The sequence below is a fragment of the Saccopteryx bilineata genome, chromosome 7 (assembly GCF_036850765.1).
Source record: "Saccopteryx bilineata isolate mSacBil1 chromosome 7, mSacBil1_pri_phased_curated, whole genome shotgun sequence".
In the NCBI taxonomy this organism is placed as follows: domain Eukaryota; kingdom Metazoa; phylum Chordata; class Mammalia; order Chiroptera; family Emballonuridae; genus Saccopteryx; species Saccopteryx bilineata.
The window spans coordinates 61,900,750-61,923,963 of NC_089496.1; the positions used below are offsets into that span (position 1 = coordinate 61,900,750).

General features: G+C 46.5%; 1 protein-coding gene across 4 annotated transcripts in view; it reads left to right on the forward strand.

The window, feature by feature from the left end:
- Positions 1-23,214, forward strand: part of CERS3 (ceramide synthase 3) — an 86,679-nt gene that overhangs the window by 22,327 nt on the left and 41,138 nt on the right. For 3 of the 4 annotated variants that reach the window (XM_066238723.1, XM_066238722.1, XM_066238724.1), the window contains exons 3-4: positions 11,941-12,114; positions 20,688-20,802. In XM_066238723.1, the coding sequence (XP_066094820.1) occupies positions 11,942-12,114; positions 20,688-20,802 (288 nt within the window). In that variant the 5' untranslated portion in view covers position 11,941. Of the gene's footprint in view, positions 1-5,997; positions 6,138-11,940; positions 12,115-20,687; positions 20,803-23,214 lie in introns of those variants that run through there. The other variant, XM_066238725.1, reaches the window with a different exon arrangement.

Below are 23,214 nucleotides of genomic sequence, written 5' to 3' on the forward strand. Positions count from 1 at the left end.
GGAAATCTGTGAGTGAGGGCTGCCCGTCGTGCCACCTGGAAGTCCCCAGTTCCATCGACAAAGCGGGTGATCTTGGTGCTGAGACGCACAGGTCATTGGGCTTTCGCTGTGTGCCAGACACAGACATGGTGCTTTAGACACATGATGTTATTTAACCCTTTGAGTAGTGAGTTTTTTTCATGCTCGCTGACCCCCAGGAGTGAGTTCTTTGTTGTTTTTTTTTTTTTCAAAAAATAAAATTAGTTTCTGCCTGGCCAGGCAGTGGTGCAGTGGATAGAGCGTCGGACTGGGATGCCAAGGACCCAGGTTCGAAACTCTGAGATCGCCAGATTGAGCGCAGGCTCATCTGGTTTGAGCTAAAAGCTCACCAGGTTGGACCCAAGGTCGCTGGCTTGAGCAAGGGGTTACTTCTGCTGAAGGCCCACGGTCAAGGCACATATGAGAAAGCAATCAATGAACAACTAAGGTGTCACAATGCGCAACAAAAAACTAATGATTGATACTTCTCATCTCTCCATTCCTGTCTGTCCCTGTCTATCCCTCTCTCTGACTCTCCCTCTCTGTCTCTGTAAATAAGTAAAGGAAACATTTAAAAAATAAAATTAGTTTCAGTTACAGTTTTGTTAACTTAAAATCATGTTTGTTTGATAACCAATTTCTGAAAACAAGAAGAATATACCTTTGCCTTTTTTTAATGTTGGCTTACACATGTACAATCGTACTCTGGATGGTCAGGAGGCACGAGGACGTACATGAACGTTTGTACTGCTCAAAGGGTCCTGACCTTGACTTTGCAAAAATAACAATTATTGTACCTGTTTTACTGATGAGGCATTCAGTGCTTAGGAGAAGACATCATGTGGCTGGAAAGGGGAGAAGGTGGCCATTCAGGTTCCCAAAGCCTCGCTCGTGGTGAGCCAGTAAATAGGCCTTGGGTTCCCAGCGTGTCCCACCCTGCGAGCTCTACCCCAGGGTGTCCTACCCTGCGAGCTCTACCCCAGGGTGTCCTACCCTGCTGGGTTCCCAGCGTGTTCTACCCCAGGGTGTCACTGGGGGAGCTCTGCGTTCTCCCCTTAGGTGAGCCTCATCGTTGGAAAGGTGAGAACTAGAGGACACTGTGCAATAGCTTTTCAGGACTTGGCCCTGGGTTCCCTGCTTAGCACAGCACATGCCCATTATGTGAGTTTCCTGTGCTGTAAGAATATCAAACAGGGCCCTGGTCAGCTGGCTCAGCAGTAGAGCGTTGGCCCGGCGTGTGGAAGTCCCGGGTTTGATTCCCGGCCAGGGCACGCAGGAGAAGCGCCCATTTGCTTCTCCACCCCTCCCCCTCTCCTTCTTCTCTGTCTCTCTCTTCCCCTCCCGCAGCCAAGGCTCCATTGGAGCAAAGTTGGCCCCGGGCACTAAGGATGGTTCCATGGCCTCCACCTCAGGTACTGGAATGGCTCCGGCCGCAATGGAGCAATGGCCCAGATGGGCAGAGCATCGCCCCCCTGGTGGCCATGCTGGGTTGATCCTGGTCGGGCTCATGCAGGAGTCTCTCTGTGCTTCCCTGCTTCTGACTTCGGAAAAATACAAAAAAAGAAAAAAAGAATATCAAACAGGCTCTCCATTCCAGGCAGTGAGTGATGTGGAGATTTGGGGGGAGGGGGAGGTGGCTGTGAAGGGCATCCCATTACCATCTCTCAAGGAGTCCTTTGAAACTCCTGTCACTTAAACCAGCCTGTCATGGGATGCTTGCCCATACGCAACAAGGTTAGGATAATAAGATAATACTACCACATCACGTTGGCCCAGTGCTTCGTGGTGTCTGGGTGTTTTGCACACCTATAGCAGGTCTTGACAGCAGGTCAGGTGAGCAGCAGGTGAGCGAACGACCCTGCGGAGCGATGGAGTGGCCCGAGACCGCCTGGCTGTGGGCTTCAGGGCAGCCTCAGACCCGGCTTTCTGCCTCCAGAGCCCCCGCTCCTCCCCCTGTGCTTTCCTGTGGGACAGTGAGCTGCCCGGGTGGCGTGGGAAGCGCTGTGCTGGGTTACTTTATATATTTGAGATTTTGTTCATCAAAGGTGGTTGGCAGTGTGTGTGGTGGCCTCACTGACCCTTTCACCTGGGACCTTGTGACAGGAGCCCTCCTGCAACACTGCCAGCCCAGCACAGGGAGTCCCTGCAGACAGGAGCTCCAGGAAGCCATGCCCTGTTCTCTGCGCTGGCGAAGCTTGAGACCGACCCAGTGGGCACTCGGAACCCCTGTGAGTCACCGGCCGAGGGGTTCCCAGCTGCCCTGCCTTTGCGTGCACCACTCACCCATGCCTGAGACTAGCAACAGTCATCGGTGAAGCGAGGTGGGTGACTCACCCAGCAGGGCGGAGAGCGCATGGAACAACTTGGTGGAGGGCAGTGAAGTGTTTCAGCGCTTGGAAAGGAAACGTTGACGTGAAGCTAATTGGGTTAAAATTTCTTTACGTTGCAAGGCCGTTGCCCAGCTCTGCAGTTGTGAATTTATGCTTTAACTCAAGCAAGCAAACAAAATAGCAGGGGAGGAAATCCCACCTTTGAAAGGAGAAATATCAATTATCCATCCTATGTAAATTTATTCCCTCCCTCCTTCCCTCCCTCCCTCCCTCCCTTTCTTTCTTTTCTTCTTCTTCTTCTTTTTTTTTTTTTTTGACAGAGAAAGAGACAGAAAGAGAGAGAGAGATAAGAAGCATCAACTTGTAGTTGTGGCACTTTTTTTTTAGTTCACTGATTGCCTTTCATATGTGCCTTGACCAGAGGGCCCCAGCTAAGCCACTGACCCCTTGCTCAAACCAGCGACCCTGGGCTCAAGCTAGTGACCTTGGACTTTAAGCCAGCGACCTTGGGCTCAAGCTAGTGACCTTGGCCTTCAAGCCAGTGACCATTGAGCTCAAGGCCAGCGACCATAGGTTTGTGTCAATGATCCCACGCTCAAGCCAGCGGCCTTGGGATCTTGACTGTGGAACTTCCACGTCTCAGGTGGATGCTCTGTCCCCTGCTCCACACCAGTTAGGCTCCTGTGTCAATTTCTCAGTGAACTGCCTCCCAGTGGCCTTGGACTCCTTTCCTTTGCACCCTAGTGTTTGCATTTTCCTGAGGCCTTCCTGTACTTAACCTCGCTTCACATCCTTCTGATTACAGTCGTACCTGTTTCTCTGCAGGTTCCTACCTGTGTTATCAGTCTCAGTAAACTTCCACCGTCACTGACCGCTCTCAGTCCTCAGCTGGGCTTTGGCAATCCCTGGGGCTGAACGCCCAGCGGGGAGAGGAACCCGGGCCTCCACGCAGGAAGAGGCTTCTGGAGGGAGCACAGGGCGGGGAGGACTGCCTCCTTAGAGGCGTTTTCTGCCTCATCGTCACCACCGGAATCTAAACTTGGTTTATAGGTTGATTTCAAGAGCCTGTCTTCCTGTTAACTAAGGAAGCATCATTTTTATTTTCCTTGAAGCTGTTAGACTACAAGAGGTTCTACTAGTCAGCTGTACGTGTGTGAAAAGCAGCTGTGCTGAGTGTTATGCAGGGAACAAAGGGTCCGTACTTCAAATCAGCTACGAACTTGTGCAGATGAAACATTTACTTTTAAAAAATTAGCCTCTTGAAAAAAATAAATCACATTAATGACATCTTTCAGTCAGGGGAAATTGGGTGTGTATTGAGAAAAGAATAATTTAAAATTTTAAGACACTCAGAATTTTACCATTTTAGCATATCGGTTATTTTTTATGTTGCCTTCTAGTTTTTATTCACACGCATGTACACACATATATGTAAGTGTATAAAATAGGAGAAGATAGGCGGATCAGACACCATCATATGATCATACTGTAGATACAATTTTGAATTTTATTTTTATTTTAAACACTTTCCATGTTGGTAAATTGCATAATTTTTACCTGAATTATTATTACGTAGAATTAACATTTCAAAATGTAGTTAAGCATTTCAGATTTAAAAAAACCCACCCACCATTATTAGTAATTTTGAAGTATTATTTATTAACTATAGTCAATTTTTTTGTTCAATTTTACATGTATTTCTAGGTAGGCTCAAACATTGTAGTAACTCCTAAAATTTATTATCCAATCCCCGAAAGGGTAGTATCATTTCTGTTGACACCAGAGACATGGATGTAACGATTTTACATTTGTACATAAACAATACATTTATCTCATAATTAGCACAGAGTATTATTTTTAAATAACTTCTCACCTAATCAGTGTCAATTACAGAAATATAGGACCAGAAACTTCTTTTAGTTTCTCTCTTAATAACGGCAACATGGTATTTAGTAGCTTGACTCCAGCTTATCACTTAACAGGCATGTAATGAGGCCATTTACACACATTTACACACTTTATCATTTAGTAACCTCATTGGGGAGGTGTAGTTGTCGTCTCTGTTTTGTATATGTGGAAACTGACGTTAGGTTAGTTGTCCAAGGGCACGTGACCAGTGCAGTGTCAGACCAGGCGTTAGACCCAGGCAGGCAGGCTCCCGAGTCCGTATACCTGACCACCATGGTACTCTGCCACCCCTGCCCTCTCCTGAGCACGTCCTGCTTGTCTGCTTACCACGTGCCAACTTACCAGCGCCATTGTGAGCAGAGCAAAGCAAGAGTGCTCCCTGCCCTCGTGTGCCTTGAAGCCTGGCTTTAATCAAGTCGACACAGGAGTGTCTAGATACAAATGTGATGAACGTTACGAAGGACAAAGCTGACAGCGCGCCAGGGAGGGTGGCGGCACCTCTCAGGAGCACTTCACTCAGCTGTGGGCGCGGTGGGGGCGCAGGGCCCTAGTGGACATCTTAGAGATGCATAAGGTGAAGGATGAGGGGGAGTGGAGGGGTGGGGACCGGCGACAAGAGCATCAGGCGGAAGGACTAGTCTGTGCACAGGTCCTGCGGCTGGACGGAACTTGGCCTTTTGCTCTCCAGGGTCAAAAAGCAGACCTGGCTCACGGGACCATGAAGTGAGGGGGATGAGCACCAGCGAGCCTGGGGAAGCAGATGGGCCCAGCTGTCCGGCCGTGCTCCCTGCTTCTCAGTTACAACAGCGTGTATCGGGCGGGCAGGGCAGTGGGCAGCTGCCCCCAGACCCTGCACGGGGCCTCTGAGGAAGGCTCCAGGCAGAACCATCCCCGAATGGGATTTCTCTGCACGCAGCAGCAGACTCCTTCTCCGGGGTGCAACCTCAGTGCCTGATACTCAGCTTAGGGGGGGCTGTTTGAGTTAGGAACTGAGATTGAGGCATACTGAGAGGCTTTATTACCAAACCGGAAGAAACTCCTCCCGATGCAAACAGCACAAGGGGCTAGCCCTGGCTTGAAAGTGAAGTTGACCATATAGATGCCACGTGCCTAGTTGGCATTTTAAGGGCTTATTAGTTATGCTGGGGAAATATGCCAGTTGTGTTTGCTGGCACCGAGGACGTATCCCCCAGAAGAGAGTGGTGGCTGGCTCATGGGGACACTAAGCTTTGGGTCAGTGGGCACAGCAGGGCAGGGCACGTCCCCCTGATGTTTCAGGTCATCATTTACTCTGCAAGCAAACTCTACACACAGATCAGAAGCAGGAAACGAGAGGGATCTCCCTTCTAATTGAATTTCAGAGGCCTTTCTGACTTGCTGGGAATAGCCCTAGCTTTGGTTAATTAGTATCCGACTGAGCACGTGAAGATGGTGGGATTCCTCCAGCCAGGCAGTCCAGGTCCGATCAGGACCAGCTTGACAGAGCGTTTGCCTCGGGGTAACTCTGAGGTGTGGGAACCACAGCTACAGGGAGCAGTCGGCCTGGCAGGGCGCCCAGGGAAGGATGCCCCCACTGCCTGCCCCAGGCTGGTGTGCAGACCCTGGTGGAGAGGGCGCAGAGGAGTTGCCATGGCACCCACAGAACTGGCCGGGAACCAGCACTCTGGAACCTGTGGGAGATGTGACCTCTCGGGTACTGGGGAGAGCTGGGTATAGGGAGTGTCTCACTGGGGACACTGGGCCTCACAGCGTCTAAGGGAGGGGCCCGTGGAGTCTGCCGGTGCCTTCGCTGGGGCAGCCCAGACGGAGAGTAAACCTCTTTCTTCCCGCAGTGTCTCTCCACCACCCTGCTGACCACGGCCGACTGGCAAAGGGTACTAGGTAAGGGGCCAGGCTTATTTCACAGAGCAGGCAGAAAGGGTGACTTTGGAGCTGACAGGCAATGCATATATACCTGGCACAAGCTCCCAGACAAGGAGCTCTGTGGGTAGAGCACATACTCAGGATGCTCCACAAAAGGCAGAGCATTCATGGAAATCCAGGCCCCAGCAGACTTATTACGGAGGGCCCTTGACTTATTTCTCCAGTTGTCAGAGTTCTTTGTATATTGTAGATACAAGTCTTTTGTACTGCAAATATTTTCTCGCAGTCCATATCTTGCCTTTTTTATTCTCTCTAGGTGTTTTTTGATGAGCAGGTATCTGCAGGCTTTGTAACCTGTGTGGGAGCAATATAAAGTGTGGTTCTCATTGACATCTCTATTAGAACAAAGAGCACTCTGAGTTCAAGGACTTAGAGAAGGTGGGATTTTATTTCCCTTGCATGCGGCAGTCCAGGGGCCACCCCCGTTCCAGCTGTCAGGAAGGAAGACAGAGAGAAGCCAGGGCACACCCTTGCTTTTCAGGGAGATGCTGGAATCAGTCCCACTCCCTGTCGCCGATCCAGACCTAGTCACACACGGCCACATTTGGCCACGAGGGAGGTTAGGAAGTATTGCTTCCCGTGGCAGGGCAGCCATGTGCCCAGGCAAACTTGGGGGGCGAGACCTGTAATGAAATGGCAGAATGAATGGTTACTTAGGACGTCCTGGTGCCCCTCAATGACATCTCCGAGGTGGTCCCGTGCTTTTGCTACAAATACTGGGAAGCTTTTCCTTTTTTAGTCTCTCAATCTGTTCTGAATTTCTTTGAGGCTTTAAATGGATACAATTGGAAACTTGAGTATGAGAGGATCACTTAAAGTTGTTTTTATCTTGTAAGTTAATTACTTCTTGACAAACTACAGGCCTTTTCTTTTTCTTCAGTTTTATTATAGTTGTAAGCCCAGGCATTTGTAAGCTTGTTACACAGTAACTTAATCATAAATACCCTACAGAGTTAAGTTACTCGATCATTTGCATTGTCTTAGCTGTTTCAAATGGCACAATTTAAAGTGCTTTAAAAGTAAAATTTACAGTTGGCTCAGTACTAACACTGTCGACAGGAAGCAAGTAGCTGCTAATGTTGTCCTTGGTGTTTTATCTGAAAGGCATAACCAGTATTTTTGGCCGAGTTGGTAGAGTTCGTTCCAAAGAAAACACAAACAGACTCAGTGCAGATAAGCATGTTTACCTGACCCCTGTCCCAGGTTTTAAAAGTTGTTTTGCAACTAATACAAATGAAGTTGTGTGTAGATGATTGAATTAGATAATGCTTTTGGCCATAACATCTCTCCTTGATTTTCAGCCTTGGTAAACTTCCCATCCATGCATTCCACAAATAATTATTTAGTGTCTACAGTGTGCCAGCTTAGGGTGTACAAAACTGAACGAGGCCAGAGAAGGTCCCTGTCTACGGCTGCTGGATTTCTCTTTAGGAAGAAGCCTGGCCGCACTGTAATCTGGTCACCCCGTCTCCAAAGGGCTCGCTGCCTCTCACACCCTCCCGCCTTCAGCATGCTCAGATGTTGTGCATGCCGATTCAAGTGTCTTCTTCATGCTCAGGGTACACCTTCATGGCAGTTTGACTTATCTGCCTGGTTCCCCATTTCTCACCGCCGACCTCTGTCTGAGTGACGATTTCTGTTCTGCAGAGACGTTTTCCTGTCGCTCCTCTATCTGAGAGACAAGTTCCGTTGCTGTCATTGTTCCCCGAGCCACGTGGCGTTTGCAGTGGGGATTAGGCGGCAAGGTGCCGGAAGCCGTCCAGAGCCCCCCGCCCGCCTGGGGGTTCTCACCCCAGCACTAGCGCAAGTGCCATGTTCTCTAGTACTTTACACACATGCCGCTGCAGATAGGGATAAACTTGTGGCCCAGATGTCGGATTCCTTCAGTCAGATTTAATAGTGTTCATCGGAGAAAGTGGCTCAGCAGACTTCCCTCACCCTGTTCGGTTCCGGCTCCATGAGGTCAGGGGACGATGAGTCATAAGGACCTGCATTAGCCAGACTTGTCTTCCTGTAAAGTCTTGGCAGCTGGCATTACAAACAGGGCTGAAAAATGTCCCCACCCCAGCAGCTGGGCCCCAGTGCCCCTTCCAGGACCAGTGCTCCTCTCAGTAAAAAGAAATGCATGCAAGTATTTTTCTGGCACACATTTTTTTTTATTTTTAAAAACACAGCTTCAAATTTTTGTATAAAAATAACAATTGTTTTCCCTTCAGATATTTTTATATAAACAGGGGTGGAAGTACTAAGAGAATGCCGAAGGGAGGGGGGAAGCAGACTTGGAGTAATTGATGAGGAAAAAAGAAGAAGAGAGAGAATAGGAATGACAGAGGAGTAACTAAACAGGTGTACTTTCAGGGGAACCCTGAGCCCCAGGCAGAGCCTGAAGGGCTGTTAACCCAGCTGACAGTCTTCTCGGCGGCCAGAAAGGCCCAGAGTTCAGCCAGATCAGCAGAGGTGCGAGAGAGGCTCTCAGGTTCCTGGGGAACTCAGACCGTCCAGAAAGTGACTGAGCCTCAGGCAGGGTCCCCGAATGCCAGGTGCATTGTTACAGATGCTCAGCATTTTATTTATTTATTCTTTTAGAGTAGTGATTTGTGGGGTTTTCGAAATGCATGTCTCTGTCCACCTCCGTCCTCTGACTCTCGTTTCCCCAGGAGATGGCCGAGGCATGGCGATACTCAGCGCAGCACACGTGTCACCGCCTCACCATGTCGGCCACGTGTTTCGCCTCTTTCTGAGGCAGTCTCGGAGGCCCGCAGCCTCTTTGCCCGGAACACCAGCACGCTGTCAGTAGCAGTGACCGGGAGGGCCACTGTCGGATCTGAGACTTAGGTGTAGCCAGAGCAGAAATGGAGGAGAAAGGAAGGAGGGACAAGTGAGTGCCACCCTCAGCTGGGCGAGACCCCAGGGGTGAAGTGACAAGTGCTGCAGGCAGCGGCTCCTCCTCGGCTCCTCCAGGGCACCCCTGCTGCTCCCTGCAATTGTGGGAGAAACCCCAGCCCCGCACCACTGCTCAGCATCTGGGCCAGGCAGCTGCGCTGGAGCAAAAGGGTTCAGTCCGAGGAGGGTGGGGGCAGCACAGGGTGCATAGGTCAGCGCTCTTGGTTGTTGGCAGCTGGACCCACCTCTCTCTCACCGTCGTAAACAAAGGACTCAGTTGGAAGTGGCTCACAGCGCGGAAGGAGGGTGGAGGACTAGACTTGGATGACAGGAGACACCGATGAGGTCGGGGAGGCCAAGAAGCGGAGAGACAAGTGTCTTTCTGGTAGCAGCTGCAGCCCAGGCCGGGTGCCATTGGCTGCTGTGGATGTGGCCGCCTGCTCTAGGCCAGAGTCCTGAGAAGGCGTCCAGTTGGCTAAGGCCGGGACATCCCAGGCCAGCCGCCAGCACACGGGGAGCCGTCCACCTTGGCTCTCACAGTGGGGAAGGCCGCGCACCAGCTCCATGCAGCAGCCGAAGTTTTCTGGGCTACCGTGAGGGTCCCGGGGGTGGGGCGCCCTCCCAAGGGCACACTCCGTAGGCTGGGGTACCAGAAAGGTGACGGGCATGGGGGCTGGAGGGGCTGGCTCAGGCCCATGGCCTTGGAACCAGAGAGCCTACCTGCACAAAAGGTTTTTTTGTCGTGGAAGTCCAACTCACCTGATTCATGTTCTGTCGTTTGGCTTTTGGGGTCCTGTGTGAGGAGGACTGCCTCACGTGAGTCCTCAGGATCTGCTTCTGTGCAGCCTTCCTAGAGTTGTATCAAATTAAGCCTGGTTTCTGTGTGTGGGGTGAAGAAGGGCTTCTTAACCCTTCGGGAGCTCCAGTAACTGATGTTTGGTGGCGGCACCTGCAGAAAGAGTGAGGAACGCAGATTGACTTTTTGTTCTTCCTCCGTGTGAGCTGCATCTCCCAGGTGCCCGCCCTCCACCTCTGCCTTCTCTCCCTCTCCCTCTCCCTTTCGTTGTGTGTGGCTGTTGGGTATCGAAGTCCCTGTGGCTCTCAGTGTGTCCTGATTCACTGCTTGCATGTGGTGCACAGGGCATTGTTTGAAGCGGCAACTCCCACATGATCATTGCAAGCCATTCGTTTAATTCTGTAATTAGAATGATCCCATTTAGCTATTTCATTGTTCTCCAAATTATAAATATAAATTAGAAACATTTATATTTCACACTGGACAGCGTCACCTATAATGCCTGAAATCACAGTTTAGGAGTGTAGCAAACTATATATTTTGTATAATAATTAATGTCATAGTATCAAAAGAAAACCTAAATCATGGTTATTTGTTGCCTGGGTGCTTGTCTGTTCAACTTGGAGCCAGTAATGCAATGAGCACGTGGAAGCAAACATGTGATTTATTGCCCACACCAGAATGCTTCGGAAAGGAAGGGGGTGCTGTTTACGAGTATGCCAGGGGACAGACAGACTCGAGGTGCCTCTGTAACCCATCACCCACACCTTGGGTTCTTAGGCTGCCGTGGCACCAAACTGCTGGGTTATTCCAGGAGCCCCAGGATGTTTACAAGTCAAAAGGTTTTGATAGAGTTATTTGACCACCATGTTTTGAATCTGAGGCTATTTTGACGCCTTTCTCTGTTTAACGCATAAAAGAAGAAATCAAAACATCTTGTAGTCAAGATTGAAATGGTCACAGCCTGTACAATGAGATGACAAACCTCTAACTCTGCGTTTCTCTTTATTTCTGTGTCCTTGCCTTGAAACTTCTCTTTCCTCCTCCTCATTTTCCTGCCATCCCATTGTGTATTTCCACCAATCATTCACTCCATCGCAAGGATCATCTGAGCCATTTACCGTGTCCTGACACGTCCTGGCTAGGCTGAGCGCCCATAACTGTGTTCCCACAGCACCCTGTATATACCATTTTTTTTTTTTCTGAAGCTGGAAACGGGGAGAGACAGTCAGACAGACTCCCGCATGCGCCAGACTGGGATCCAGCCGGCACGCCCACCAGGGGCGACGCTCTGCCCACCAGGGGGCGATGCTCTGCCCCTCTGGGGTGTCGCTCTGCCACGACCAGAGCCACTCTAGTGCCTGGGGCAGAGGCCAAGGAGCCATCCCCAGCACCCGGGCCATCTTTCCTCCAATGGAGCCTTGGCTGCGGGAGGGGAAGAGAGAGACAGAAAGGAAGCAGGGGGGGTGGAGAAGCAAATGGGCGCCTCTCCTATGTGCCCTGGCCAGGAATCGAACCCGGGTCCCCCCGCACACCAGGCCGACGCTCTACCGCTGAGCCAACCGGCCAGGGCCTATACCATTTCTTATTGTACCTAAAACTGTGTGTCCGAGCCATCTTTGCCCACAGGACTCTAAGGTCCTCGAGGCAGGAATGAGGTCTTGTTCTCTTGTTCATCTTGGAGTCCTTGGTGCCACCATGGTGCTTGACAAATAGGATCTCAGTAACTGTTTGTTGACATGGACTAATTGGAACTTATTGTAACAGGAAATAAAATGTGCTTGTTCTTTATAAGAGGAAGATGCATACCTGTAACAAGAACATGTGTTTACAGAAAGTACGGACAACTGTTGTGTTGAACTTCAGTTTGCCCAACACAGACAAAATTGTGCTAAGAGTACTTGCCGAGCAGTTCTTGTTTAAAGCAACAAAGAGTCGTGAAACTCATTAAATAATAGTATTCCATTCTTACCCCACCCCCTGCAGAACTCTCTGGTTTAAGCATTTTGAGTAAAAGTACTTACTCAACGTTATCTTGATTTTGTTTCTCAAATCTAACGTACTCTTTTTCTGTCTCTTCAGAATGTTCCAGGAGTTTAAAGACTGGTTTTGGTTGGAAAGATTCTGGCTCCCTCCAACCATAAAGTGGTCGGACCTTGAAGACCACGATGGACTCATCTTTGTGAAACCCTCTCATTTGTACATGACGATTCCGTGTGCCTTTGGCTTGCTGATTATCAGACATGTCTTTGAAAAGTAAGTATGATGGGTATGTCTTGCCTTCCCTTTCCCCTCCTTTGTCCCAACTCTAGAATCGTAACCTCTTGATAAGATCCTTAAAGAATCTATTTTTTAGAGGTTGCCCCTAATGGGGCCCAGATTGTTGGGGGAGTTCATGAAATCAGAGGTGCACCAAGTGTCATCTAGAAGCTGAACACATAAAAACTAGAAACAAGGGCTCTAGTTTTCCTGTAAAGAAAATTGAGATTGAGAAGTTCGGTGTCACAGAGCTTGTGAGTGCCCGGGCAGTGTGGGGACGCAGTCCATCTTCCTTGCGCCACGGCCTCTAAGGTCCCGCTTACCAGAAAGGCAGGGGATGCACTATCATTTAAGAATGCCTATAAAATAGCAAAAATGGCTCATTAAAGGCCCAACTTAATATTGCTTTATTGCATAGTTTATTTTAAAGGCTTACTGAAAGTTTTAATAGCAGCCTTTCATTCCAAAGTATAAGGAAATCAAAGAAAGAAAATATATATAAATTTGCTTTCTCAGAAAAAGTAAACTTCTTTTCTTTTTCTTAAGTAGGTATTATTACTTCCAACATTTTTATTAAAACTGTACTCGTGTTGTGATAACAGGAGATAAATGTCCATCTATAATCTCTGTAGTTGTCTCTGTTTCAAAAAACTGTTATTAGCACATTATTTTTTTGGAGCAAAAAGAATATTTGAATGTCAAGCGCTGGAAAAACTTAAGACAAAATCTGATAAAGATCATTTTGTCCAAGACTCACTGTAATGCAGATCATATGTTTATAACCATTTGTAGGGTCCTTATCTCGAGAGTGAGTTTGACTGGCTCTGCTTCATGGGGTCTCCAAAAGGTTTTTGTGCAAATAACTTCACTTGGGCCAACAATGTGCTATTGCTGTTGGGAGGAAGAGAAGGCCCCTGGACACCACTAAACCTGAGCTGAGAACACTTGCAAACGTTCTTCCTCTCTGACAGTTCATTCTACTTTGTATTCATTTGTTTGGATTTGTCAGAGAACGCGTGAATGAATAACGTAGAGTTTCGCCGCTGCTCTACCCAGTCAGCAGCTTACTGTCCTAGCTGCTGTCCTAGCAGCCTGACAGCAAGCTGGTCTCGAATCTCTTGAATCATGTCTGCTGAGCTTTGAAGCTGGCATCCAAGCCCTCGACTTATTTGCATTGCAGATTTCCTACTTTCCTGGTGGACAGCTCCATTTTTTATGTTTTGATCAGGACAGTGAACTAGAAAATTCTGTCGGTTGCCAGAGCAGTGCAGCTGTGGAGGGCCGGCTTGTTAGTCCTGGTCTTGGCCTCGCCAACAACAATTAGGAAGGAGTCCAACCTTCTTTTAATTCCTAGGACCATTCCTGATGCTTCTCAGGGGACTAAGGAAAGCCTGTATCATCTTTCCTGTCTTTAGAGCTTTAACTCCTAATAACTCACCCTCGGCTCTTCCGTCCTGCGACTGAGCGGAGCACTGTGTGCTGCTCTGCTGGTCTCCAGGTCTCTGCTTCAGCAGAAGTCAGGAGAAAGTTAACAGGAGAGAAATCCTGCTGTTTGAAGTGTAAGTTTATATTTGTTCCAGGGCCTCTACATCATTTGTATTAGATTAAACCACTTATAAATATTTTATTACCGACACCTTGAATAGAAACATACAGTTTAAGAGGTGTATAAAATCACCACTCAGTGGAGAAAGTGAGAGGTAAGGGCCCCGGCCACGGTCAGGCAGGAATTGCGTAAGGAGTGGGCCTGGGACCTGCACCCACGTGTTTCGACACCAGGTTCAGAGCTGTCAGTGTTTTATTTTCCTGTGGACTTGCACAGCGAAACACTCCCGGTGGCAGAAGAGAGTAAATTAGTATCTCTTGGGACTGCAAAGACGTAGCCTAAGAGGTCGGTAGCAAATGTGAAGTTTTCTGACCTATCTTAAAAAGTTATGTAAATTTGACACTGCGTTTCAGCGTTGCCTATGATGTGCTCATCACAGGAAAGTCTTCTTCTTTCGTCTGAGGGACTGTGACCAGACTGTGGTGTGGTTGCTCATTTCTGCCCTTCCATATTAGCCCAGAGCCACTTCTCTTCCTCGTTCTAGGGGAGAGAGCAAGAGTAGAGAGACAGGATGGATCAGGGACAAGGAAGTAGATCATTTGAAATTGACTGACGTTTGCTTTGTATTTTTGCATTTCTCAAGCTTACAAATTTTAGTTTGTGGCTTACACTTGATTTTTAAAATTTTTTCTACAATAGCAGTTTCTAACTAGTGTACTCAGACTCTTCTATCCATTCTTTTATGTGTCTGCAGTGAGATTTAAGGGCACGATGGGACAGCGGGCCCATCATTCTGTAAAGAAGGGTGGGTGTAGCGATCTTCAGGAGTTCAGAACGTGATTGTTCCCATCCTCTGCAGTAACAGTCTGTGATAGGGCAGTTAGACTAAAGCATTCCTGGGGGTTCCATTGCTCCAGATACTTGGTTTTATCATAGAAAACCCTCCAGTTCAACTCTGGTCCAAGAGCCTTTGAATCCTTAGGAACAGGAAGCTGCCTGGTACTCTCGGGCTATCATTTCTATTTAGGAGAAGTGTTTAAATTTCATAGGCTGACTATCTGCCTAGGCCTGCCTGCCTTTTATTCCATAAAGAAATATTGAAAAGGTGGTCGTCTGGGATTGCTAGGCTTTTGGCTAACAGGAGCAAGAGGGGTGTATCGGGGTAGCTGAACAGGACCCTCTGAAGGCAGTCAGCACACCTGAGAGACCCTTTCCTGGAAATCAACCTCCCTTTGAACCATGTGCTCGGGAGCAGAAGCTCACATTCTTCTTCTTCCTCTTGGGCTTTTTTCTAGACCGTATCAATAACATGGAAGTCCAGGCACCTCACTCTCTCAGGCCCTTCTGGAACTTAGACCTGTCCTTCCCTCTGTCTGCGGTGCAGTTCATCAGCTACCCACTGTGCTTCTCTCTTCTCTCCTTTGCAAAGGAGATCTTTAATTAAGTATCTAGTCATATTTACTTACACTTACCTTAGATCAGGGGTCCTCAAACTTTTTACACAGGGGGCCAGTTCATTGTCCCTCAGATCGTTGGAGGGCCGGACTATAAAAAAAAAAAAAAAGAACAAATCCCTATGCACACTGCACATATCTTATTTTAAAGTAAAAAAAAAAACAAAACAGGAACAAATACAATATTTAAAATAAAGAACAAGTAAATTTAAATCAACAAACTGACCAGTATTTCAATGGGAACTATGCTCCTCTCACTGACCACCAATGAAAGAGGTGCCCCTTCCGGAAGTGCGGCGGGTGCTGGATAAATGGCCTCAGGGGGCCGCATGCGGCCCGCGGGCCATAGTTTGGGGACCCCTGCGATGAAGTGATTGATTTTCTAGATTTATTCAAAAAGAAAGGGTAGGCCCTGGCCGGTTGGCTCAGCGGTTGAGCGTCGGCCTAGCGTGTGGAGGACCCGGGTTCGATTCCCGGCCAGGGCACACAGGAGAAGCGCACATTTGCTTCTCCACCCCTCCGCCGCACCTTCCTCTCTGTCTCTCTCTTCCCCTCCCGCAGCCAAGGCTCCATTGGAGCAAAGATGGCCCGGGCGCGGGCGCTGGGGATGGCTCTGTGGCCTCTGCCCCAGGCGCTGGAGTGGCTCTGGTCGCAACATGGCGACGCCCAGGATGGGCAGAGCATCGCCCCCTGGTGGGCAGAGCGTCGCCCCTGGTGGGCGTGCCGGGTGAATCCCGGTCGGGCGCATGCGGGAGTCTGTCTGACTGTCTCTCCCTGTTTCCAGCTTCAGAAAAAAATAAAAATAAAAATAAAAATAAAAATAAAAAAAAAAAAAAAAAGAAAGGGTAATAAGAAAGTAGAGACCATATTTATCTATTTCCTCTCTTCTATTGAAAATGTTATTTCTGTGCTCGAAGCCTGGACGTGTTAAAAAAAAACACCACAACAAGACTATATTTGTCTTTCCTGTTTAAATTAATAGCGATATGTTCCTCATATCGGCAAGTATGCTGTAGATGCGTGTTTATCTGCTCTGTGTGCTTACCCACATTCTTTCTCGCGCATGACCCTGCAGAGGGGAATGTTACACTGCATTTGGCTTTGAGGTTGGCTGGACTCCCTCACCACATAAGTCTTGGCTCCGTTCTGCTTTGCTTTTCCATTCTTCCTCATTTCTTCAGTCCTAACATGTGAGGAGATAGCACTGAGTGATTGTGATGGAGAACACAACCATATGAAACCATTATGTAGCCCTGTTATTCTGCTAGTAAAAACAATGAGTGTGTCCTCCAATAAAAGTTTTCAACTGGTAGGTGGGAATAAATGAACCATTCCCTTATTTATCCAAAACCCTGTCAGATTTGTTTTTTGGGACTATATTAGTTTTAAGACTATCTTAGCTTTTGTTTTATTTGGCCCTTTTAGGCTAAGGGGGAAGTAATTAATCATATTCCTCAAATCATAGCATGCTGTTTTTGGTCTGGTTGAGACCCCTTTTGATTGATTGATTTGAATAAACCTTTTCACTAATTACCTTTTATCCTAGTTCCCTGGTCCCACACCCCTCCCTGCTGGGTTCTAAGGGTTCTGATGGCTTTTGGTTTGCATGATCCAGTAAAACATGTGCATAAACATAAGTGGTGTGTGTTATTAGTTGACATACGGTGTGGTGATAAGACCATATTCTGTTTCTCCTTTTCTGTAAGTAGGGCGCTGTGTTTCATGATCTCTCCACAATGCTCTGTGTACATCTGGTGCATAATTAGTTTGTTTCTATGTCTCTGAAACGTATGGGACATTTCCAGGAGCACGTAGCCCATATGGAAGTTGGAATAGATTATACATTTTATCAGATTATCTTAGAAAATTTTTATTCATCTCCTATGGTTATAAAAAATGAATTGAAGGGCTAAATGATCATTCATAACTAAAATGTCCAGTATTTAATCAAACACAGAAACTCCTAAGCAAGTCCAAGAATAGACTGACCTAGTAGAAGGCGGAGCCTTTGTTAGAACTGAAGGATGAGTAGGGATCTAGAATTAGTTTAAAACATCGGTTTTATTGAGATACGATTTACGTGCAATAACGTTCATCCCAAACATGAGGCATTTCGAGAAATGGATTTAGTCATGTAGCCATCACGATGTCAGGGATTTTCATCAGCTGAAAAACTTACCAGTACCCCATTCATGTAGTCTCTGCCCTAATAGCTGGCCCCTGGCAATCTCTGACACCCCTCTGTCTGTATAAGATGCCTTTCTAGATTTCGATGACTGGAATCATACAGATGATGATGATCTCTTGTGTCTGAATTCATTTCACTTAGCATGATGCTTGGAGATTTTTTTGCCACATTGTTACATGTGTAGTGATTCCTGTCATTGCTGAATAGTCTTTCAATGTATTGCTATACCACAATGAATTTGTCCTCTAGTTGATAAAAATTCAGATTGCTTACGTTAGTTGCTATTGGAAACAGAGCTGCTGTGAACATCTATCTGAGTTATAAGAATTTGTCTGGGCATGTGCTTTAATGTCTTTGGTAAATAGCTAAGATGTTTGTGCTTCAAATGGCATTATTAATGTTTGTACAGCCATACAAAGGATTATCAGTGAGCAAGAAAAAGGAATAAACTCTAAACACATCCACATACCTGGATGGACCTCAAAAGCATTAGGCCTAGTGAGAGAAGCCAGATACAAACAACCACATATTTAATACCTGGGAAAGTCACAGCTAGGAAGATGGCAGACTGATTAGTGATCGGCGGGGGCTGTGGTGAGAGGAAGCAGGGATTAATGGTCGCTGTGCATGAGGGGTTGTATCGGGGATGGAAATAGTCTAAAGCTGATTCCTGGTGATGATTGTACAGCTTGGTAAATTTTCTTTAACAACAACAACAAAACACACTCAAAAGTACACTTGAAAAGGATGAATTCTATGATATGCAAGAAGTGCCTTAATAGTTATTTTTAAAAAGATACAAATAAAATGAAAATACAAACCATAGGCTGGAGAAAACATAGGAAAAACATCTACCTGCTACAGGCTGACCTTCAGAGCATGTAAAGAACTTCTGTAACCCAATAATAAACAAAGAAATAATGATTTTTAAAATGGGTAAGAGATTTGAGCAGATACATCACCAAGGAAGATACTTAAATGGCACATAAACATCTAAAAGATGCTTGACATAATTAGTAATTAGCAAAACGCCAATTAGAACCACTACTACACACTGGAGATGAACTAAAATGTCAGCATTAAGGACCTCTAAAAATTCTCTCCATAAAAGCAATCATGAAAGTAATGAAATTGTCAAAATCAACTTTTGAAAATTCAGAATTAACCAGAGGCTTGCGGTAATCCAGGGAGTGTTGAGAAAAACAGCTGACGCTTGGGAGAAAACAGTGAGCTTTGTGGCACTTGAACCCGCCCTGTCCCTGCCCGGCCCCATGCCCCACTGGGGTAGCCTCAGGACACCTGCAGCCCATAGCCTGGTGGCCTCACAGCCACTGAAGGGAGCAGGACCACATCCGACCTCCTTTGAAGCTTCATTGCCGGAGAATTGTCACTGTCTGACCTGTCCAGTGGTTTCCTGGCAGACACTGTTCCCGAGGCTGCCTCTCTGTGACCTGACTCAGAACTCCCCTTGAGAAGAGCCTTTTTTCTCTGGGGGTGCTTGTCTGAAACAGAGGCGATGGAGTGACTGTGGGAAGGCGGAGCTGGAAAATAGGGTATCCCCTGGGGGTTTTGAAAAGCTCTGATGTGTTCTTGGAAATCGGAGGCTACTTGAATTTGTAGAGCTGTGGGCACACCCGGGGCTGTCCACATGTTCATGAAAGACTGCAAAGGCCCTGACCTCTCACCTTTGGATGACCGCAAGGCTTTGAGCAAAGTGGAAGTGAGGCCCTGGCCGGTTGGCTCAGCGGTAGAGCGTCAGCCTGGCGTGTGGAAGACCCGGGTTTGATTCCCGGCCAGGGCACATAGGAGAAGCGCCCATTTGCTTCTCCACCCCCACCCCCTCCTTCCTCTCTGTCTCTCTCTTCCCCTCCCGCAGCCAAGGCTCCATTGGAGCAAAGATGGCCCGGGCGCTGGGGATGGCTCCTTGGCTTCTGCCCCAGGCGCTAGAGTGGCTCTGGTCGCGGCAGAGCGACGCCCCGGAGGGACAGAGCATCGCCCCCTGGTGGGCAGAGTGTCGCCCCTGGTGGGCGTGCCGGGTGGATCCCGGTCGGGCGCATGCGGGAGTCTGTCTGACTGTCTCTCCCCGTTTCCAGCTTCAGAAAAAATAATAATAAAAAAAAAGAAGAAAAAAAGTGGAAGTGAAGGCTAAGGCCAAGTCACCAGCTGCCGTCAGTGCGGAAGGTTAACAAGAAAATAGATGATTTGGTCAATGCTATTAAATCAAATCTGTCTAATAGACCTGCATAGAGCATATCACCCAATACAGAATATACAGTTTTCTCACGAGCACAAGGAATATTCTCCCCAATACAGCATCTATTAACCCATAAGACAAGTCTCAATACATGTAAAAAAAAAAAAAAAGAAATTACACAAAATGTGTTTTCTGATCACAATGAGATGAAGAAAAAAGCATTAACAAGAAAATGGTGAAACTGGCAAATATGTGGAAATTAAATAGCATACTTCTAAATAACCAGTGAGTTTTAGGGGAAATCACAAGCTACATTAGAAAACACTTTGAAATGAATGAGAAGGAAAGCACCATAGCAAAATTTATGAGACTCGGCAAAAGCAGTGATCAGAGGGAAATTCATAACTGTAAGCACCTATATGAAAAAAGAAGAAAGACTTCAAATCCATAACCTCACCTTCTAGTTCATAGGAACTGGAAAAAAAATAGGAGAGCAAATTAAACTTATAACAAGTAGAAAATAATAAAGATTATAGTAAAAAACAAACCATGGAAATCACTACACAGTAGAATTGCTGAAATTAGAAAGACTGCCAACACCCAGGTGCAGGAATATGGAGCAGCTGGGACGCTGGCATGTTATTGGTTGGAATGCAGAATGGTACAACCACTTTGGAAAACAATATGCCAGTTTCTCATAAAGTTAAAAATGTCCTTGCCACACACCCACCAATCCTGTCCCTAGATGTGTTTACTCAAGAGCATGCCGTTTCTCCTATTTGAACTTCAAAAAGGAACACAGTTATTTCCATTAGATAATATCACCAAATAAAACTTTTAATATAAAAACTGGTATTTGTTTTCATCTCTGGGAAACTTAAAAATAAAGCTCTAAGTAGACTGGCTTACCCAGTTCTGAATCTTATGTATAACTATATCTGGATTCACATAAGATGAACTTTTGACTGTGCAGGCATTTTAGTTTTTAAGTCGCTGCTTGTACAAAAGGTCTCAGAGTTTCTTCTCCCTGAACTCCTGCGAGGCAGAGACGTGTAAGCTGCAGATAGTCTAATGACAACGTGAACCAGTGACCGAGCTTTCATTTGGAATCTAAAGTTATGACCTGAGTTTTCTGGCGGTATTGTGGAGTCAGTGTCAGACTTTGAGCATTCTTTTGTATTTTTGTAGGATAATTGCCACACCTCTCGCAAAAGCATTTGGCATTAAAGAAGATGTTCGAAAGATCATCCCAAACCCTGTCTTAGAGAATTTTTTCAAATACTCCACAAGGCACCCATCCCAGGTAGGTACAAATTCTTTGTCTTGAGATTTAAAAATCTCCTTTCTTAACGTTTCAGCCATCTGTGGCTTACTTCATCTGTGTAAAGAAATCCATTCCAGTTAACTGGCAAATAGCTTGATTCATTGGGATTTTTTATCTCTAGTGATAGGTTTTATAGCATTCCAAGCATAATATAAAATGACAAATAAATATTATAATAGACAATAACACATGTTAATAGCTGAACAATTATGTATAAGTCTAGTGTTGGACACTAATAACTAATGCCATACCTTTGAGTCTAACGATTAAAATTTAATTTTTAGTGGCAGGGTGTATACAGTGTATACTGATTTAAAACAGAGATCACTGTCCAGGCAGAGCCCGTAGCTGACACCTCTGATGATTGTGACGCATTAAGTATTCATCACACTCATCGTGAAAGTGGCTATCGTGGTGGCTTTCTTGGGAAGGACATTGGTCGTGCCCAGGGCCTCAGCACACACAGACATATTCTGTGCCCCTGCCTGCTCCCTGGAGAGGGAATTTTGAGGTTGGTCATTCTCTGCACAATGCCAGGTGCCCTTCTTGAAATGTTGTGGTGTCCTGCATGTTTACATACCATAGAAAGAGCCTTTAATCTACTAGTTTAAAAACTACAGTGCTGAGGCGGGTCTGGGTTCCTCCCAGCTCCACAGTTACAGTGGGAGAGGAGACACACTTCTCCCGCAGCGGTGCACTCGGTAAGGAATGCAGACACTTACGAGTAATTGTCAAGATCAGGAGTGTATACTAACACAGTTTTAGGACAGAGTTTTAAGGTCCTGAACTTCATTTGCTGAATTCATTTGCTTTGATGACATTGCCGATTGTCGGGCGGGCGGGCTCCCTGCCCAGAGAGGTCAGTGGAGGCCGCGCCGCGTAGCGCGAGGCAGCGTCCAGAGTCGCTTGTGGCCAGCCGGTGCCCACTTGAACTTGTACTGCCCTCGGCTTCTGAATTTGATTTCTTTCTTTTTCTAAAATGAGAACAGTCTGACAAGCTATCTCCACACGTTCCTTATTGCCACGTGCTCTAAAAGAGTGCAGTTGTTCATCTAAACACTGCTGTCAGTGAACATGGTGCCTAAGCGCCCTGGCCAGGTAACTCAGTTGGTTAGAACATCGTCCGATACTCAAAAGTTGTGGGTTTGGTCCCTGGTCTGGGCACATACAGGAATAGATTGATGTTTCTGTTTCTTTCTCTCTTCTCTAAAGTCAGTAAATACATTTAAAAAATGCCTAAGCATAATTTATATCTTTCAAAAGGGAGATCATCTTGCTATATCTATGAAAAATTAGGACTCTTTCAGAAAGTCCTTCTTGCCCTCTCTGTTTCTGTGTGAGAGTGACTAAGGTTGGTGATACTTTGTGTAATATACAAAAACCAGGCTGTGCTATCCGTTACCTGCTGCACTTGCTCTAGGAAGAGCTTCACATCCACCGTTGAGGAGATTTAAAGTCATGTAGAAAATTTGGTCCTAATCTGATTTCCCTGCCGTGGAGAGAAAGCACCCAGGCGCAGGTTAAACAACAAGTAAGAAGACCTGACCGAGATTTAGAAATTAGGTCACCTGTTCTCTCCATGACTCAGGTCAGAAGACCAAGGCCTCCTAAGAGGAACTGCGCTGATCAAGGTCACGCAGCTAATTAGTGGCCGAACTAGAACTGGCCCCTGGCCTGTGCTGTTTCCGGTATGCCCAACCGACTTACTTACCTGTGAACAGAATACTGAAAATGTGCCTCAAAGGCTGGGACAACTATAGTGATTGTTCTCACTCACTTGACACATGGCAATGAGCATTCGTGTCAGGTAAGAGCAGAAATGGTATACAGCGACCCCAAACCAAGAAGATGAAAAAAAGACAAGCTTTCTAATTTATATTGCTTGTGAATTATTAAATTGGGACAGTATTCACACAGCAAATCAAGATAACAAGTCCTGAAAAATGCTCTTAGGTTAAAAGTCCTAGAACTTGGGAAGACAGAATCTAACTCAGGAAAGCAAAGTGCATGACTCAATAGTGACTTCAGACATGGGAGCAAAATAATCTCATAATACCTCCCATACTGACTTGGCCAGTGTCATACGGATAGCATTTTGTCTGTATTTTGTTACATAGATAGCCATAAATTTAGCTGAGATAAGACAACTCGCTGGGGGAACTAAAAAAACAAACAAACAATTTTTGTGCTGGTTTTTTTTTTAATTTTATTTATTTATTTATAGAGACAGAGAGAATAATTTTATTTATTTATTTATAGAGACAGAGTAATTTTATTTATTTATAGAGACAGAGAGTAAGTCAGAGAGAGGGATAGACAGGGACAGACAGACAGGAACGGAGATGAGAAGCATCAATCATTAGTTTTTCGTTGCATGTTGCAACACCTTAG